This window comes from Gopherus flavomarginatus, chromosome 4, assembly GCF_025201925.1.
Source record: "Gopherus flavomarginatus isolate rGopFla2 chromosome 4, rGopFla2.mat.asm, whole genome shotgun sequence".
Lineage (NCBI taxonomy): Eukaryota > Metazoa > Chordata > Testudines > Testudinidae > Gopherus > Gopherus flavomarginatus.
Window position 1 is genome coordinate 70,062,437 of NC_066620.1, and position 17,578 is coordinate 70,080,014.

General features: G+C 37.8%; 1 protein-coding gene across 3 annotated transcripts in view; it reads left to right on the forward strand.

Annotated features, from left to right (window-relative positions):
- STRN (striatin) overlaps positions 1-17,578 on the forward strand; it is a 113,777-nt gene that overhangs the window by 86,886 nt on the left and 9,313 nt on the right. For all 3 annotated transcript variants that reach the window (XM_050950294.1, XM_050950295.1, XM_050950297.1), the window contains 8 exons: positions 1,842-1,978; positions 8,503-8,678; positions 9,707-9,754; positions 10,412-10,533; positions 14,071-14,238; positions 14,916-15,056; positions 15,732-15,839; positions 17,403-17,489. In XM_050950294.1, the coding sequence (XP_050806251.1) occupies positions 1,842-1,978; positions 8,503-8,678; positions 9,707-9,754; positions 10,412-10,533; positions 14,071-14,238; positions 14,916-15,056; positions 15,732-15,839; positions 17,403-17,489 (987 nt within the window). The remainder of the gene's footprint in view (positions 1-1,841; positions 1,979-8,502; positions 8,679-9,706; positions 9,755-10,411; positions 10,534-14,070; positions 14,239-14,915; positions 15,057-15,731; positions 15,840-17,402; positions 17,490-17,578) is intronic.

Below are 17,578 nucleotides of genomic sequence, written 5' to 3' on the forward strand. Positions count from 1 at the left end.
GATGCATGTGTGGACCAAATGGGCACACTGCTATCAAAAGCCTCTGATCAAAGTGCATGGAGTTCATGTGCACCTAAGTGTAACACCCAACAAATATCTTGAAGAATTCCAGTTACTGTACAGGGTAAGTAACATCTTCTTTTGTATGCCTGTCACTTTTTAGCATTACAAAGATTAAATGTAACATCTAAACTACCCACAATGGACAACACAAATATCCATTCTTTGTATCTTTGTAATGTGTTAACATTTGAGAAATGTTTTAAAAGTATATCTATTTAACAGTACCATTCCAGTCATAACCCAGTGATTGTCATAGCTGAGCAAATGCTTTATCATAAAGATGCGTCTCATCCCACACTCTGAAAATCTTTGGAATAGATTTCTGGTGACACACCTGAAAGGGCAAGATACAATGGCAGTGACCTTCCACTGAAAGCATCCTACATTAAATCCCTAAAATGTCTAACTTGACACTGGTAGCAAAAGTATCTAATCAACAGTTGCAGTGCTGAAGACACTAAGGCAGCTATTTCCAAGCTACTTATGGGTTTTTGCAGTAAATTAGAACCAATATATTGAATTACATCTGGAAACAAATGGGAAGCCAGTGGAGCGGAGTTAGCATAGGCATAATTAGCTCTTGCTGACCCATTTTTGTAAGCAATAGGCTGCAACTTAGGGCACTATAGATGAAGATTCCAGGTAGTCCTCAAGAGGGCACAGCAACAGCCTAACCTGAAGACAGCAGAAGCATGAATGACTAGTCAAGTTTGCATCTTCCAGGAGAGGCTGCAACCTATATATAATATGTATAAATATAATAATGTATGAGCCACAACTTCGGAAATTCAAGAGCAATGAAGAAACTGAAGATTTGTGGCAAAAGTGATCTCTTATTTTCATTGCATCTGATCCCTCTCCTTGCTGGTTTTCTTTTCTAAACTTCAGTTCTCCTGGAGCAGCTGTATAGTTCAAGTTGAATGTGATGCATAGGCTAGAATTTCCGTAAGTCATCCAGGCTCCTTCAAGTTTGTTGGTGTGAGCTCCACAGGGAAATTAGTTAGGGTATAGATGGTATCCACATTTAATTGTTCTGTTTTCATTCCTGTTAACTCAAAGATAAGTATCAGGTGACCTGAAGGCTAATTCCACCAGTGTTATGATACCATTTCTGTCGAATCTACAACACATAATCACCTCTGAAATTTGAAGACTTCTCCGTTTTTATTTTTACCTAACGTTGCTCTCAGTTGAAAGGCTAGGTCAGATGCTCCTTATGAGAGAATGCTTGAACACTCCCTTTTTAAATACCCAGTGCTCCTCTGGGTACGTATACCTATAATTTCCAAGATAGCTGTGGAAGCAGTGTATAGAAGGAAAAACCTAGGTTTTTAATACCTGAATTTCTCCAAATATGTTGCCTCAACCAGCCCCTGTTTCCATTCTTCCCTTCCCTGCGTCTTTGGAGCATCTGTGTATTCTGTATAAAATTGAAGAAGTGGCTGTGCACCTCTTTATTACTTTGGCATTAGAAAGAGCTGAAAGGGACATAAACAATTGCTTTTAGCAGTCCTGAGGCACATGGACTCCAAGGGTGTGGATCTGTGAAAGCAGCGTATTCAAAGACCTCCATTACTGGAAAGTGCCTTGGATATCTTTTGGAATATGTGTCTTTTCCGCATGCGTGAATGTCTATTGCTCTTTTGTCCTTGGTTACTAATTGAGATAATTTAATATATAATATTTTACAGGGAAAATGAACAGATATTTTTACATGAAAATCCACAGAATTGTATGTGTATAGCTATGACTTTTTGCGTGTTTTTCATTTCTTGCAGTGGAAGCTTTAACATTCCCTCCTACATCAGGGAAGTCATTCATTATGGGAGCAGATGAAGCCCTTGAAAGTGAACTGGGTCTTGGAGAATTGGCAGGCCTTACAGTTGCCAACGAGGCAGATTCACTGACTTACGATGTAAGTGGTAGTTTAAAATAAGCCATTTAAGGTTCTGCCGTCTATATGTGTGTGAAGATCTTAGTGAAGTCTGTAACCATGTAAAACTTCTGACTACAGGAGGAACCCCACATGTGCAATATATAGAATAAAGAAAAGTGTTTGCAAAATATCCATCATTTGCAAAATGAAGGATAATTCTCTTTATTAAAAGAGAAAAAAGTTAAGTGACCTTTTAAGGGTCTTCTGCTGTCTTAACTCAAAATAGCTGTTCTTCATGTATAGTAATTGCTCCTCAGATCCCCACCCTTGGGGTACATCTCCACTGCAATAAAACTCCTGTGGCTGGTCTGTGTCAGCTGACTCTGGCAGGCTGCAGGGGTATAAAATTACAATATAGCTGTCTGGGCTAGGGGACCATAAGAGGTGGGAGCGTCCCAGAGCCCAGACTCTAGCCTGAGCCTGGATGTCTACACTGCAATTTTAGAGCTCCGTGAGCCTGACTTGGGCCTGCTGCATGTGTTTAATTGCAGTGTAAGGCATACCCTTGGAGTCTGTGTGCCATGCCACAGACCTTAGAACTATTGAAAGTCAAATAGCCTTAATAGGTGATAGCATTGTGCACATATAGCTCCTCGCTAAGATTTTAAGATGCATGACTCCCTCCTTTGTTTCTTCTGTATAGCCTGTTAATGAATCTCTCAGCTGCTTATTTGGAGCCAGATGTCAGATTTTTCATATCTTTAAAAGCTTTTACTTTCTAGCAAAGTGTATTTTAGCTATTATTTACTTTAGCCATCTGTCCCTGTGTTCTTACCTTGGTGATCTGGCAACTACAGATCAATCCCAGTACAATGCTCTTTTGCAGATGTAAAGGAATTGCAAACAGTAGCAAATGGAAGGTTTCAGGGTAGGAGCTTTAGTTTTCATCCGACCTGACCATACATGTAGTAAATTACCATAGGTGTTATGGCTATGTGATTTTTTTTTTTAATAAACTCTGGAATAAAATCATCCCCGGCATTTCAAATTCCAGAAATTAACAAGCAGACCTTTAAAGGCATATACACCCAGACACAGATGTTACACAGCTGACTGCAGTTTATTCAAAGACATTGAGTAATGCTGCAGCAGCAGCCATCACTATATTCTGCAAAGTATTCAATTTGTCTTTTGTGAGTCATGATTTGTTTAGCAACAAGAGAGGACATTCCTGTTTAGGTACATTGGATCTGGTAGCATGGTCTCCTAGCTTTAGCTCAGGGCTGCCTCTGTTTCCACTAAAGTATGCATGATTTTCTTTCAAGAAGGGAGGGATGCTGTTACATTCTGATCTCACTTCCCTTCATTTGGTAGTATAGATTCTTGACTCTTAACTGCTGAAATCTCGAGTTTAAGATATTTGTCAAGTGTTGTTGGAGTCCTCTAATCTATTCATATGAAAGAGCTTTCACGTTGTCTGTTTGCTTCTTTGTTCAGGCTTCCATGTGGGTTCTGGTGTCTCTCATTTGTTTGTTCAGTACTTTACATCTTGGAGTAGCAGATTTCATTGCTGAAACCTATCATTCCTGTCTCTAACCTGAAAGTTCATATGGCAGTTGCTTTTGCATATTACTGCCTTCCTGTGAAAGGGCATTCATTTTTGTTCATTCACTTACAATGTGATTTCTTAAGAGCCTTCTACAATTTTGTCTTGTGATCCAGAAATCAGCTCTTTCATGGTTCTCATTGACCTCACTTGACTGAAGGCTTAGGCTGCAAGTAGTCTGATCAGATACTAATTTTGGAAGAACTGTCTTCCAGTCCTTAAATCAAATTACTCTTAAGCTACCCTCTGTGGTTGATTTCCAAGAGTAGAACCCATCTTGGTAATTTAAAGAGGGAGAAAAGTAGGTTACTTATTAGTAACTGAAGTTCTTAGAGTATGCTGCCACTGTAGACCCATTTTTCTACCTTTCTGCCTTCTTCAGAGATGCTAGGATGTCCAGAAGGGTGAAAAGGAATTGAAGTAGTTTTACCTGGTAGATGGAGCTCTAGACTGGAACTCAGGTGTTCTGAGTTCTGTTTCTGGCTCTGTTACTAGCCTGCTGGCTTACCTTAGGCAGGTCACTTCATCTTCTCTGTGCCTCAGTTTCACCATATGTAAAATGAGGATAATGATATTTATCTCCTATGTAAAGTGTTTCTAAAATCTGCAGATGAAAACTGCAGTCTAAGAAGTAGATGATAGTACTGTTATCTGTATTGGCACCAAGCAGTGCATGCCAAGTAGCATGTGGTCCCCTCCTAAGACTGTTTTCTGTTCCTGTTAATAATTTAGTACCTCCTACGGGTCACTAATTTCAAACACATAGGTCCTCAGCATTGTTTAGTGAGGGCTTTAGAGTAAGATTGGGGAAAGTTCTCAATATTGTGTTCTTTGAACAACATTCCAATTCAGGAGAATCAAAGTACTATAAAATCCAGTTCTTCCTGTGAAGAAAATTGTATAAACCCATTTCCTCTGGTAGAAACAAGTTTTTTCAGATACCTCAATCAATTTGAGACAAAAAATACGTTTGAGTGCTCTGTCTAGGAGTAGTTCCTCCTTGATAGGAATAGGAAATCACTTATGTGATCTAGAGAAAAGTACCTTTCTCCTTAATTAAAATTTCTTTTAGTTTGACATTGGTACTATGTGACTTTACAAAATGTGTCTCAATCCTAAGTACATAATTAGCAAGTAATACAACGAGACTAAGTTTCATGGCTGCTATAAATCTGTGTAAGAGACCCTAAAAGGGCTCTGAGATCTCAGTAGTCATTAATCACACAGATTTTTTGATTTAATCTGTGTGACAGACTCCTTTAAGAAGTTCTGATCTGACAGAATGTTACTGCCATCTGAAATTAAACAGGGATTACCAAATCTCAATTGTCCAAGTGAGTGAAAACAAACATGTATAATCTGTGGTAGGAATCTCATGTGAAGTGGTGCCATTCTGGGGAAACTTGGTGTGAAAACTCCAGATAAGTGTCGTACAAGTGAAGGTATACATTTATTGTGGACTCTTGTCCCATAATCTGTTTTTACTTAAAGAGCAAGCTGGCCATTAGGAGTCCTTGTGGCACCTTAGAGACTAACACATTTTATTTGAGCATAAACTTTCGTGTGCTAGAACCCACTGCATCAGATGCATGGAATGAAAAATACAGTAGGCAGGCTCACTCCATGCATCTGATGTAGTGGGTTATTGCCCACGAAAGCTTATGCCCAAATAAATGTGTTAGTCTCTTAGGTGCCACAAGGTCTCCTTGTTGTTTTTGCTGATACAGACTAACATGGCTACCCCTCTGAAAGCTGGCCATTATCATTTTAAATCCACCAGCAAGAAAGAACAGAATTTTTATACCTGGTTTGGGAAGCCCTCTAGATGGGAAAATGTGAACTGTTCCAGCAAATATTTCACATAAGTAGAACTGGGAAAGGAAAACACACTTGCAGATAGGCTCATCCAATCAATGGTGTCTGGTTGACCTGTCAGTCCGTAACTCTGGTGTTCGTATCTTTGAGGTTCTACTGCTTTCTCCATTCCGTCTAACAACATGAATTCTATCCAGGCTCAGTCTAGACAATAATTACACAATATTGATAACCCTTAGTGGTAAACTTGCTTCCCAGTTGTTGGAGGAGGTGATTGCTGAGTCATCAAATTATGTTTGCATTCTTAAAAACTTGGAATCTTGCTAAATGTTAACTTACAATTTCTGTCTCTTTTGGAGAGAATTTTTGATAATATGAAGTCAGCAAGAAAGGTTTATTGTTTTTCATATGATGGAGGCCTGTGTCCTTTAAATATCATGTTCCACACCAATTGTTTGATTACCTTCTGCACTCTTCATTTGAATTACAAACATCTTTCTTCAGTCACCATTCTGTTTAGTGCTTCATAAATTCACAAAGGGCTTAGATTTTTCTTCCTGGTTTTTAATAATAAATACTGAACTACAGTAGCATCTTGAATTCAGACATATCAAAGTATTTCACGAACATTAATTAAGTCTCTCAGTGCTCCAATAAAGAAAGTATTCATTACATCCATTTTACAGGTAGGTAAACTGAAACATGCAGGGTAAAATCCTGGTCCCATTGAAGTCAATGGCAAAATCCCATTAACAACAGTGTGGTCAGGATTTCACCCAGACACCTTAAGTGAATTTCATAAAGTCCCATAGCATAAATATCAGATCCAGAATGAAGCTTGGGAGTCCTGACTTTGTCATTGTCAGGCCCTGAGAGAATCCTTCTCAGTTTGGTGTTTATTAAAAATTAGCATCTGGAGTACAAATGTGTAAATTAATAATAACTAATAGAAGTGAACATCAATCAGTAGTTAAAATGATTAAATATATATTTATCCAGTAATGTTTTGATGTTCATCAGTCTTAATCTTACATCGTTAAATGTTACATTCTCGTGTAATCTATCAGAAAATAAAATATAAACCCTCCCTTCCCATCCAAAACCTGTAGCTACTTAAAGTTGTTATATTACTGTGTTAGAACATTAATTACAGTTGTTAAACTTTATAGTTATTTAGGAAATATTTCCAAAGTGACACTGAAATCTGTTCTGCCCTGCTCTTTCTGGCCATATCAGTAGAATGGATCCTAAACTTCTCTGAGTTGGAATTCTGTCACCTAATTCCTATACGCCACCTGTTGAAGAAATAATCCGTTACCTGTAAGCCTTCTTTTTAACAAACTGGAGCTGACAAATGTTGTCTCCCTTAAAGGGATGCTATTAATTTGAAATTGTCAGTTTAAAAAAATGACTTGAAAGTATTTTATATCACTGCACCTGCCTCTGACTCCACCTGCCAATTTACTATGGCATTTGCTTTCATCCCCAGTACTTTTTCTCTGAAATTAGGCCCCACTCATTTTCCAGCAATAAAGGAAGAGTCTCGAGGATCTGCAGTCTTTTTTAACTGAAAAGGAGCATTGAATTTAATCTAAAATAATTTGTCACTCCAAGAACCTCATTTATAGATTTAGCAACCACTATTTCTCCTTTAATGCTTATTGAGCCTGATTTTCTAAAGTTTTAGGTTTCTATGCTGTGTGTTCTCATTATTACTTCAATATTTATTAAACTCTGGGAAACAATTTTTAAGTCTCTGATACATACTGTTTGAAGATATGCTGGATAGAATGCATAGACTTTTCAATATTGAAATCTCTGAGCTGTATTCTATTAAAGACCAATCTTTCAAAGGGGCATCAGTCCTCTCTGCCTGCAATTAATTATAGACACAAATGTTGGGATCTACATGAAATGTGCTTCACAACAAATATTATGATACTGTTAGTCCTTATTTAGTTTTTGTATCAGCATTTTATTAGTGGACTTTATCTGTTATTGCCAAGCAAATGAGTGCAGGGGACTCAACTAGATGATCTCTTGAGATCCACTGCAGTCCTGTGATTCTATGAAACTTAGCGCAAGTAGTGGTTGATGACAAAGCCTAAAAGATCATCCATTGTTTTATTTCAGCCTTTGTCCAAGGGAGCTGTGTTGAAATGACTGCCTTACAGCATTTCTTTTACGTTACTGAGACTGGATTATCATTTGGGTCACTTTTAAAAAGCAGTTATTGTTAAAGAAGTATCTTTGTAAATATAATGAGGAGTCCTTGTGGCACCTTAGAGACTAACAGATTTATTTGGGCATAAGCTTTTGTGAGCTAAAACCCACTTCATGTTGTTTTTGCTGATACAGACTTAACACGGCTACCACTCTGAAACCTTTGTAAATATAATCTTACTCAACTGTTCTGCTTCCTTTTTGAATTCCAAGTCATCACTGCTTATTTTACTGATAAAAATAAGTTTGTACTGATTCTGTTAGCACAACAACGCCAATACATCTCTAAGAAAATAAATTGGATTAAATTAAGATCCACATCCCAATTGCATCCTAACTATTCCTATAATGCGCCCTGATTGAGTCAAGGCCACTGTTAATATGTGAACCAGAAAGAACGCAGCTGAACTTCCAGATCCTAGGCTGAGTTGGCAGCACTGGTTGTTAGGAAGGATATCTTTTGACTTGTAAACTGAGAAACTTTGAGTCACTGAGCGATGATAAATGTGACTCACAGAGCATTTCATGTTTGCACAGAGGCATATCCATATGTGAAGACTTCCATCTTCTGTTTTTATGGGATCTTCTCTTTATCATTTTAAAAAAGTAATCCAATTGATGTTATTTATGATCTTATTTTTTAATTCTGGTCATAAACTATGGCTACTTTTTAAAATATGAAAGTGAGGAAGAAAAGTAAGGTGCAAATAATCTGACTTTTGTATATACTACCTGTATATGTAAATATGAGTTTTCTCATGCTTGGCAAATAGAGTGCTGGTTAGTTTAAAGACATGGAGATATGAAAATGAAGTAACAATTTGAAGTAATCCATAAATGCTAGATTAAAATTCTGATTTCTCCTTTTGTTGTAAGTCCACCAAACTAAGTACAAATTTTGGGTATTTTTTCCAAATAGATAGCAAACAATAAGGATGCACTGAGGAAGACCTGGAATCCTAAATTCACATTAAGAAGTCATTTTGATGGAATAAGAGGTCTGGCTTTCCATCCAGTTGAACCAGTCTTAATAACTGCATCCGAGGACCATACGTTAAAAATGTGGAATTTACAAAAAACAGCGCCAGCAAAAAAGTAAGGCTGTTCTTATTTAAGTGTTGTTTATGTGAAACCATTTAAACTAATTATTTAGAGAAACATTAACAACAAAGAAAGGATCATTTGGGGCTTGATCCAACTGCAGGTGGAGTCAATGGGAGTCCTCCCTTTTCACTTCATTGCGAGGGGGAATGAGGCTGTTGTAAGATACAGACTTTAAAAGAATGCCAGGCTGAAGCCATGTAATTTCGTTAATCTCTTCTTTTCATTATGAAAATACCATATGATTTCTTTTTACTGTACTTCCATATAGATACTGTTATATTATTTTACTAGGAAAACTTATTTAAAGGTGGTGACATATTTAATTATATATCACTTACGTGTGTGTATATATATTTACTGATAAAAATATGGACAGACATGAGATCAGATTCTCTGGCCCACTCTGCACTTTGTGCGCAGCTGAATCTGGATGCATCTCCTCTGCTGGAGATTTCCTGAATAGCCAGTAACTATGCCGCCCTCCTAGAGTTATCAGAGTGATTGGTGGGGAGAGACTTGGCCAGAGCATGGTGTACTCCTGCAGTCCCTAACATGCAGTTCCTTAGGGACAGTTACCAGCTGGCAGTCTAGAGCATGTTCTTTAGCTGCTGTAAATTCACTTGGGGTTTTGGCATAACCGACCTTAGAATCAGTGAACTGTAATCCACTCTCTACCTCTCTCTTGTGGCTGAGCACAGTATAAAATGTGGCCCACAGAATATATGTGATCTATTCAAAGTTTATTCCCTCTTTTTGGTTTGATTGTTGTAGGATTGCTCATGACTAGTCTGCTTTTTTTTGGGGGGGGGGGGGGGGGGGGGAGGGGGGGGCTGCTTTACAAAAAAATATCTTTCCAGTATTGCTTTTTGGAGATGGAAGATGGTTAGGGAAAACTTTAATATGAGTTTACAGCAGTTGGACAAGATAGCTGTTTCAGCATTCTGTTTTAAAAAAATATTTCAGGGAACACTTGTGTATTATAACAAACTCTGAAATTGCTCTCCTGTGCTTTTGTTTAGGAGTGCCTCTCTTGATGTAGAACCTATATATACATTCAGAGCACACAGGTAAGTACATGCCTTTGCGCATATAGAAACACTACTGTGCTCTGAGAAATAGTTTTCGTATGTTTAAAGTAGTTTTCAAGTATTAATTTCTACCATGTATGAAAAATCAGCTAGTCTTTTTATTAATTTAGTTTTCATATTATCCATTTTAAATATTTGTATGTGTGTTTGGTTCTATTATGAATGTCTTTATTCTAGTTGGAGCTTGTTAAAGCTACCATTTTAAAAAGACAAATCTAAATATAAATATTGCAAAATAGGGAACTTTTGTGCTTGTTACTGCAGTACAGAATTTTTTTCTCCTAGTATGTTTGCAGGCAAAATAGTTGTTTAATTATATTTTAAAACTGATAGGAACAGACTCATCGTTAGTGCTTCTTTTGTACTTCATACAATTGATTTAATCATTAATTTGGTCTGACTTTAATAATATGCCTGGACATTGGGGAGCCTTTTTTGTCAAAGTCAAAAGCACTGTATCACATACCACCTGAAATGTGCAGTATTTTTGTTGCAGTGTTTCCATCTAGCGAGTCTCAGTTAAGAGTTCACAAGACCAAATGTTTTCTTTGAACATAGACTTAACAGCTATTTTTCTTACATGTAATCAGTGAGAAGAGTTGAAATGATTATTTGGTTTCTGTGGATTTTTTCCAGTGGCCCAGTGCTCTGTGTGGTAATGAGCAGTAATGGTGAGCAGTGTTACAGTGGAGGAACTGATGGCCTCATCCAGGCCTGGAATACAACAAACCCAAATATTGACCCCTATGATTCTTATGGTATGTTTCTGTCACACTTGGCACATTTTTGTCACAGACACTTAGCGAGTGAAAATGAGGTATCTAGTGAAAACCTGAACTTTTGCTGGATTTAGCAGCGCCGTGAACTGTTTTGCATAGTGATATTCAGAACTTGAAAGAAAAAGGTAACTATTGGCTTTAGTATCTAAGGGCTTGACTACATGAGAAGTTAGTACATGCAAGCCACAGTGTGAATCTACAGCACACCAATTTGCTGTGCACTAACTTGCCATGTAGACAAATCATAAGTAAACTGCTGCTTTAGTTCTTGGATTGACTCATTATTACGGGCTGGCAAAAGGGTGAAACCTGCCAGTTTAACGAAGAACAAGGACTATGTCAAGAGACTTCTTAACATGATGTTTCATATATGGTTTGTATGAAAGTTGGCTTTTGAGAAATAAACTGACATGCTATTAATGACATTTTAATCTTAACTTATGTTTAACTTCTTGAATGCTAATTTCTCCCTCATGTAGCATAATTGCAGCAACTTTTTTTCTGTTGCTTCTGTTGATATTATACATGAACACTTTCAGATTGGAAAAGGCTAGGAATACATGGAATTATCCTTTCATTTCTCATCCTCTGTACACATTGTCCGAGACAGATGCAGGTTCGGATAAGGATTTGATTGAGAGAGGAAAATTAAAATGTGACAGATTGAAATTTCAAACCTCGTGGCCGTTTATTAATGGGGATAAGTTACAACTTGGGCCGGCAAGAGGCAATTTATCAACTAGAAATACTATCAGAATAAAACCACACACAACTCGAAACAGTCTATTTACATCCGACAACAAGAAACCAAACGATTTATAATCAACTACTCACTAAAATCCAGAGCAGATACACAAAACTAAGTAAACTGTACACACCTTAACCAAATATTGTAAAATACACCAACCAATCACAATAGCAATCAATACAACAATTTGACTTTCATATACTGTATACACAACTTTGTCCCAAGTAAGAGTGAGAAAGAAAGGAAAAAGAAGAAAGAAGAGGCTGAGCGAACAGAGTATTTATAGAAAACAAAATGCACATACCACACTCCAAACGCAGCTGACCAGCAGTACAGACACCAAGGGCATGACGAATTGGTGAGAAATAATCCAAAAGAAAAATTGACACAACACGAGCCGGCAAAATCCAGAGGAGACCCTGGCTGAAAGGGTGATCAGGCCTTTCAGCTAACACGCAGATACTCCTGCTGTTTTTGGCGTGAGACATGGTTTTATTTGAAGACTCTTACTCGTGTCAGCGTCTGATTGGTCCCTAGCTCCTTCACCTTCCAGGTTCCGAGCTGGTGCCCTCTACGTCAATAGGAAGTGCATCTGGCACACTACTTTTTGCACACAGCCCTTGTCATAACAGATAGCTAAGGGTTAATGTCTCTTTCACCTATAAAAGGGTTAACAAACAGTAACCTGAAACACCTGACCAGAGGACCAATCAGGAAGCAAGACTTTTTCAAATCTGGGTGGAGGGAAGTTTTGGGTGGGAGTTCGTTGTTCTTTGTTTTGTGTCTGTGCCCTCTCAGCTCTGAGAGTGATCTATCTATCTTCAAGCTTATAATCTTCTGTTTTTAAATGTAAGTACAAGGATAGTAAGACAATAGGTTTATATTGTTTTTTTTGTATTTACATGTGTGTAGTTGCTGGAATGTGTTAAATTGTATTCTTTTTGGATAAGGCTGTTTATTCATTTTTTTTCCTTTAAGCAATTGACCCTATATATTGTCACCTTAATACAGAGACCATTTTATGTCCTTTTTCTTTCTTTTTATATAAAGCTTTCTTTTTAAGACCTGTTTGAGCGTTTTTCACTGGTTAAGGCTAAGAAACGAAGGGAGGGGGAAAGTCTCTTTGTGTTAGATTTACTAAGCCTGACTTTGCATACCCTCTGGGTGAGGGGGGAGAGAGGTTAGATCTCTCGGTACTTGTGTTTCAAGGACTTGAAGCAGGGAGGGTGGAATCCCTTTGTTTAGATTCACGGAGCTTGAATCTGTATATCTCTCCAGGAACCCAGGGAGGGAACACCTGGAGGGGAAGAGGGAGAAGGGAAGTGGGTTATTTCCCTTTGTGGTGAGACTCAAGGACTCTGGGTCTTGGGGTCCCCTGGGAAGGTTTTGGGGAGACCACAGTGAGCTAGGCACTGTATAATTCCTGGCTGGTGGCAGCGATACCAGGTCCAAGCTGGTAACTAAGCTTGGAGGTTTTCATGCTAACACCCATATTTTGGATGCTAAGGTCCAGATCTGGGAAGAAATATTATGACAGCCCTATAGTGTAGCACACGGCACTGACTTGACCTTTTGACCAGACAGAAGGTTCAAAAATAGGCACACAGCACTATAAGGTGGCACACCACACCATAGGGTAGCACACGGCACTACAGTGTTGCACACAGTATCAGTGTGACCTTTTGATCGACAATTGGCCATACAGACGCCATGTTTGAGCTTAGGTTTAGGGTTGCGACACGCATCATAAAGATATCTGAATATTTCTCCCTTTCTAAGTGCTTCTTCTTATTTTTATAATACCATTGGAGTGAACAGCTTTGTAGAAAAATGTAGGAAGACAAGAGCTGTGCTGAGGAACTTTAAGTGTAAATTAGAGAATTTAATAAATAACAATAGTGGTCATGGAAAACGGGGACAAAAGAAAAACATTGGAAAGGAAATACAGTTTTGGAAGACTATGGGTTTGCAAAAAAACCAAATCATACCTGTTTTTCATTTATGTGTTAGTTTCTGGTAAGTTTTGGCGGTTTTAGGATTACGTTATAAATTAAAGATAGTGTACTAGTGGAAAGAAACAAATCTGAAGAGGATCAAGATTGCTTGGCCTACACATAAAGAGTCTGTTCTAAGAATTGGTAGCAATGTGGTGAAAAGTATAGAGCTGCAAATGAGAAAAGGAAACAGCTGGGGAACACTAAAGAGAAGAATGCACATAAGGAGCAAAAGGAGGCAGAAGATACTTTAAATATAGGCAGGGTCTGAGCTGTGTGTATAGGGCCTTATGATGAGGCAGAGGGGTTTGGCCTTGATTTAGAAAGAGATTTTAACCCACTAAAGAGACTCAAGGAGCAGGGAGACAGGGAGAGCACCAGGAAAGGAAGGTGCTTTACGCCCTACGGTATTTTGAATATACTGAATGGGTAGGAAAGAAGCACAGGCCAGAACAAAGGAGGTGGCAGTAGTCAGTACAAGATAGTTAAGAGTTTTAGTGGTAGTGGTATAGAGGAAGTGGATTTTTAGAGATGTTGTAAAACCCAATTTTATTGTTTAAAAATACAAATTAAATAACTGAAATCCAGATACCCTAGTGAAATCTGAGTACCGTTACATTGAATACGCTAAACTTCTTCAGTGATAGCCCAGCCAAATCCTCTGTTTTTAATATTTGATTCTATATACAGCCAAAGGAATTACTTCTAATTCAGTGGTTTCTCTTTATTTAAAATTTGTTTCAAAACGTTTATCCCCTATCACTTTTTTCACAGATCCGTCTGTTCTAAGAGGTGCATTTGTAGGCCACACAGATGCAGTATGGGGCTTGGTTTATAGTGGAGCACACCAGCGTTTACTATCCTGTTCAGCAGATGGCACCATACGTTTATGGAAAGCTTCAGAAATTGCTCCAGCTCTTAATATATTTAATGATAATCAAGGTACAGAATAATTTCCTACTTAAATGCTTATAGCTTCGCTGTTTAAACTCATAATTTCTGTTATTGTCCCACACACTCCTCCATCCTGCTCCTGAAGACTCCATCTTAGTTTTAATAGTAATTTTTAAACAACTGCAACTTTTTTGTAAGTATTTTTACCCTTTAAGTTACTTGTGTCCTCTAACTTTGTCCTATAGATGTTTTTCTCTGGGAATTAGTCTTAGAGCTCCATGCAAGAAAAGATTTCTTTCCCATGAACAGACTTCAAAGTAGAAATGGCTCTCCTATCCCATCCCAAGCTCTTAAATAAAGCGTCTTAATAAAAAATATTCTCTGAGATAGTATATCCACCAAATAGGATTAAGTTGGTGACCATATTAGACTATATGGGCATAGATTCTGAGTCCTTACTCTCTCTAGATAATAAAATCTGTTTTAAACCAATGAACCACTGTAGAGTATCACTTCAAATAATGACTTGTATTCATTATATTATCAAGTGCAAGATGGCAGTCAGTGTTTCAATTGATAAGTAATGTTTGAAAATTATATAGTTTTAGACAGCATTAATAACTTTTTCCTTACGTCATAATGAAACTATATAATTTTTTATACCAAAATGGTTTCTTGCTTTTACCAACTAATTCATTTCTAAAAAATGTTCTGCTTTTCTGTAGAAATGGGAATCCCTTCTTCTGTGGACCTTGTGAGCAGTGACCCAAGCCACATGGTAGCATCATTTAACAGTGGGCACACTTGCATTTTTAACATAGAGACACGGCAACGAATTCTTACCTTGGAATCCAACACAGATACCAGTATGTATCCAAAATGAAAACGTTTTCTTCTCTAGAGCGATTGATATTTTTATTGTTGAAAGCTTGTATTATTTTACTCAAAATGAGAGTATGTTCACAAAAAATAGGGAAGTTGGGTGAGAGGTGAAATTATAGAGTGAAATGCAGTTGCTGGCTTTTAAGCAGTGACGGATAATGTTACTGCTAATCTTCTAGACCTCATGCAGGGCTCCAGCAACACAGTGAACCACATATCTCTGATGAAAGGTCAGAAGAAATGCATATTTTGAACATGCATTGTGTGACTCATAATTCTATTGGGATATTTTTAAGCAGTTACTATAATAGTAAAAATTAAAGCAGAGGAAATAGGTTGGGGGAATCCATAGCGAAACCCCTCCTCTGTGTATCCCTATGCATGGATATTATATGTAAGTGAATTAATGTTAGGTAGTGTGTCTGAGTGACAGTGAGTGTGCATGTGTGTCACTTCTAAAGTGCTTTGGAATGATTTAGGATAAAAGGCACTATATAAAAGTAAGGTATTACTTGAGAGAGCTTCCATTACAGACACATGGTAGATTTAATGCCTGTGAAGAATTTTTAGCCCAAAACTTGTTACTGATTTTATTCTTTCAAAGGAATGTGTGCTGGAGTTTGCAATCATTAGAGATTCACTATATATTTTTTTCATAGCCGCTAACTCTTCCTGCCAGATCAACAGAGTTGTCAGCCATCCAACGCTTCCTATTAGTATCACTGCCCATGAAGACAGGCACATCAAATTCTATGACAACAATACAGGTAAGTGTTCTTTCACCAGACACTGTCCAGAATAGTGCTGTAAAACAAAACAAACATACTCTCATAGTAATTTGTTGGCAGTCTCATGAGAAAGGTCAAGGATTGACCTTTGACGTGGAACTATCAACCCAGACTTCATCTGTAGAAAGCCCATACAATTGGCACATTGAGAGGCAATGTCAGGAAACTGCAGTCTGCAGTTTCTGGTTTTAAATGTCTCACATGGTAGTGATTTCCCCATTTCCCCTGTGAGGGCTATTGCACAGACCTAGTGGAAACTCATTCTTGGGAAACTTCCCCTCAGGTTAGTCTAAAATTTTCATTTGCTGATTTTTCATCTTTTTTTTTTTTTTCCTAATTCTGCCTGCTTGGATCCTCATAAGCACTTAAAAGCAGCCTAGGCATCTCTGTAGGATTGCTGAGCACTGGGTCTGCCCTGGCCTATTTGGGGAAGCAGTAGTTTCCTTTTGAAGTTCTACTAATGACATTGCTCCAGACTCAGTGGGAGCGCTACTCCAGTAATGTTGCTTCAAAGAAAATGGCCTCTTCTCCAGGAACGACTGGACAGTTTTTAATTCGGTTTAAGTGTGGACGGGGAGCTGAATTAACATTCCCAGTTCAGTTTTAAGGGAAGCAATTACCTGCACAGAGGTGCTGTGGGATTCAATTACAGTAGTACACCAATCTTTTCCCAGCAATCTGTGGCCCTCTTGCTATTGCCAATTCACTTTCTTCCTTAAAAGTTGTGTTGCACACAATTCAGTATTCCCAGTGTTGTTTTTACAGTAAAACACGAGAGCTTAAAGTGTTATGTGAGCTCATGGCAAGGGATAGTAGAAGCTGGGGGAAAAGATGAAAATAAATCTATTTATTAAAAGTTGAACAAGTAGACAAAAAGACTTAACCTTTTTCCTGTTTTCTTACCCTTTGTGTGTTAATTTCCTTCCACAACAGAAGAATATATTCCATAGATAAACGCACAAGTGTTTTGTATGTTTTTAAATGAAGGAGCTGCTATAATAGCAATAAGTCATGCAAGGCTCAACAGTAGTAAAGGGCTGATTCCATTTTGGAATGGTTGAAGGCAGTCAACTGTATTTACCCAAAATGTGGATGATTGCCTACCAGTGCACACATTGTTGTGGCTTATTGCTGAATAACTGACCGCTAAGTCAGTCAGGAAGCGGATACTTGTATATGCACTCTGGCTGCAGCGTTAGTTCAGGAAAAACTATTGATTGTTCCAATCCACAAGGCATATGTTGTATACATAGTACAATGGATTAACACAGTTGACGACTTCAGAACTGTTGATCACTTAATCAAATGAACAATATAAAATGACTTGATATATAACCATACTCGCTCAGTCATGAGAGAGTATTTTTCTTTAATATGATATAAAACATGAAAGCTCTAATCAGTGGGAAAAATCAATGGACAGAATTAAAATGTTCATTCTCTTTCAGATTCAGTGGGGCCATACAAAGTAAATTGCCATAATATGTTGAATTACAAAAATTAACTGTAGAAAAATAACAGGGATAATCTTTTCTTTCAAAGGAAAACTGATCCACGCAATGGTAGCCCACTTAGATGCTGTCACAAGTTTAGCTGTTGATCCTAATGGCTTGTATTTGATGTCTGGCAGTAAGTAAATCAAATGTTAACCTCTTCCTTTATCATAATAACTTTAATGTTTTTTACAATTAAGAAAACATGTTTCCCTCTTTCTCTGT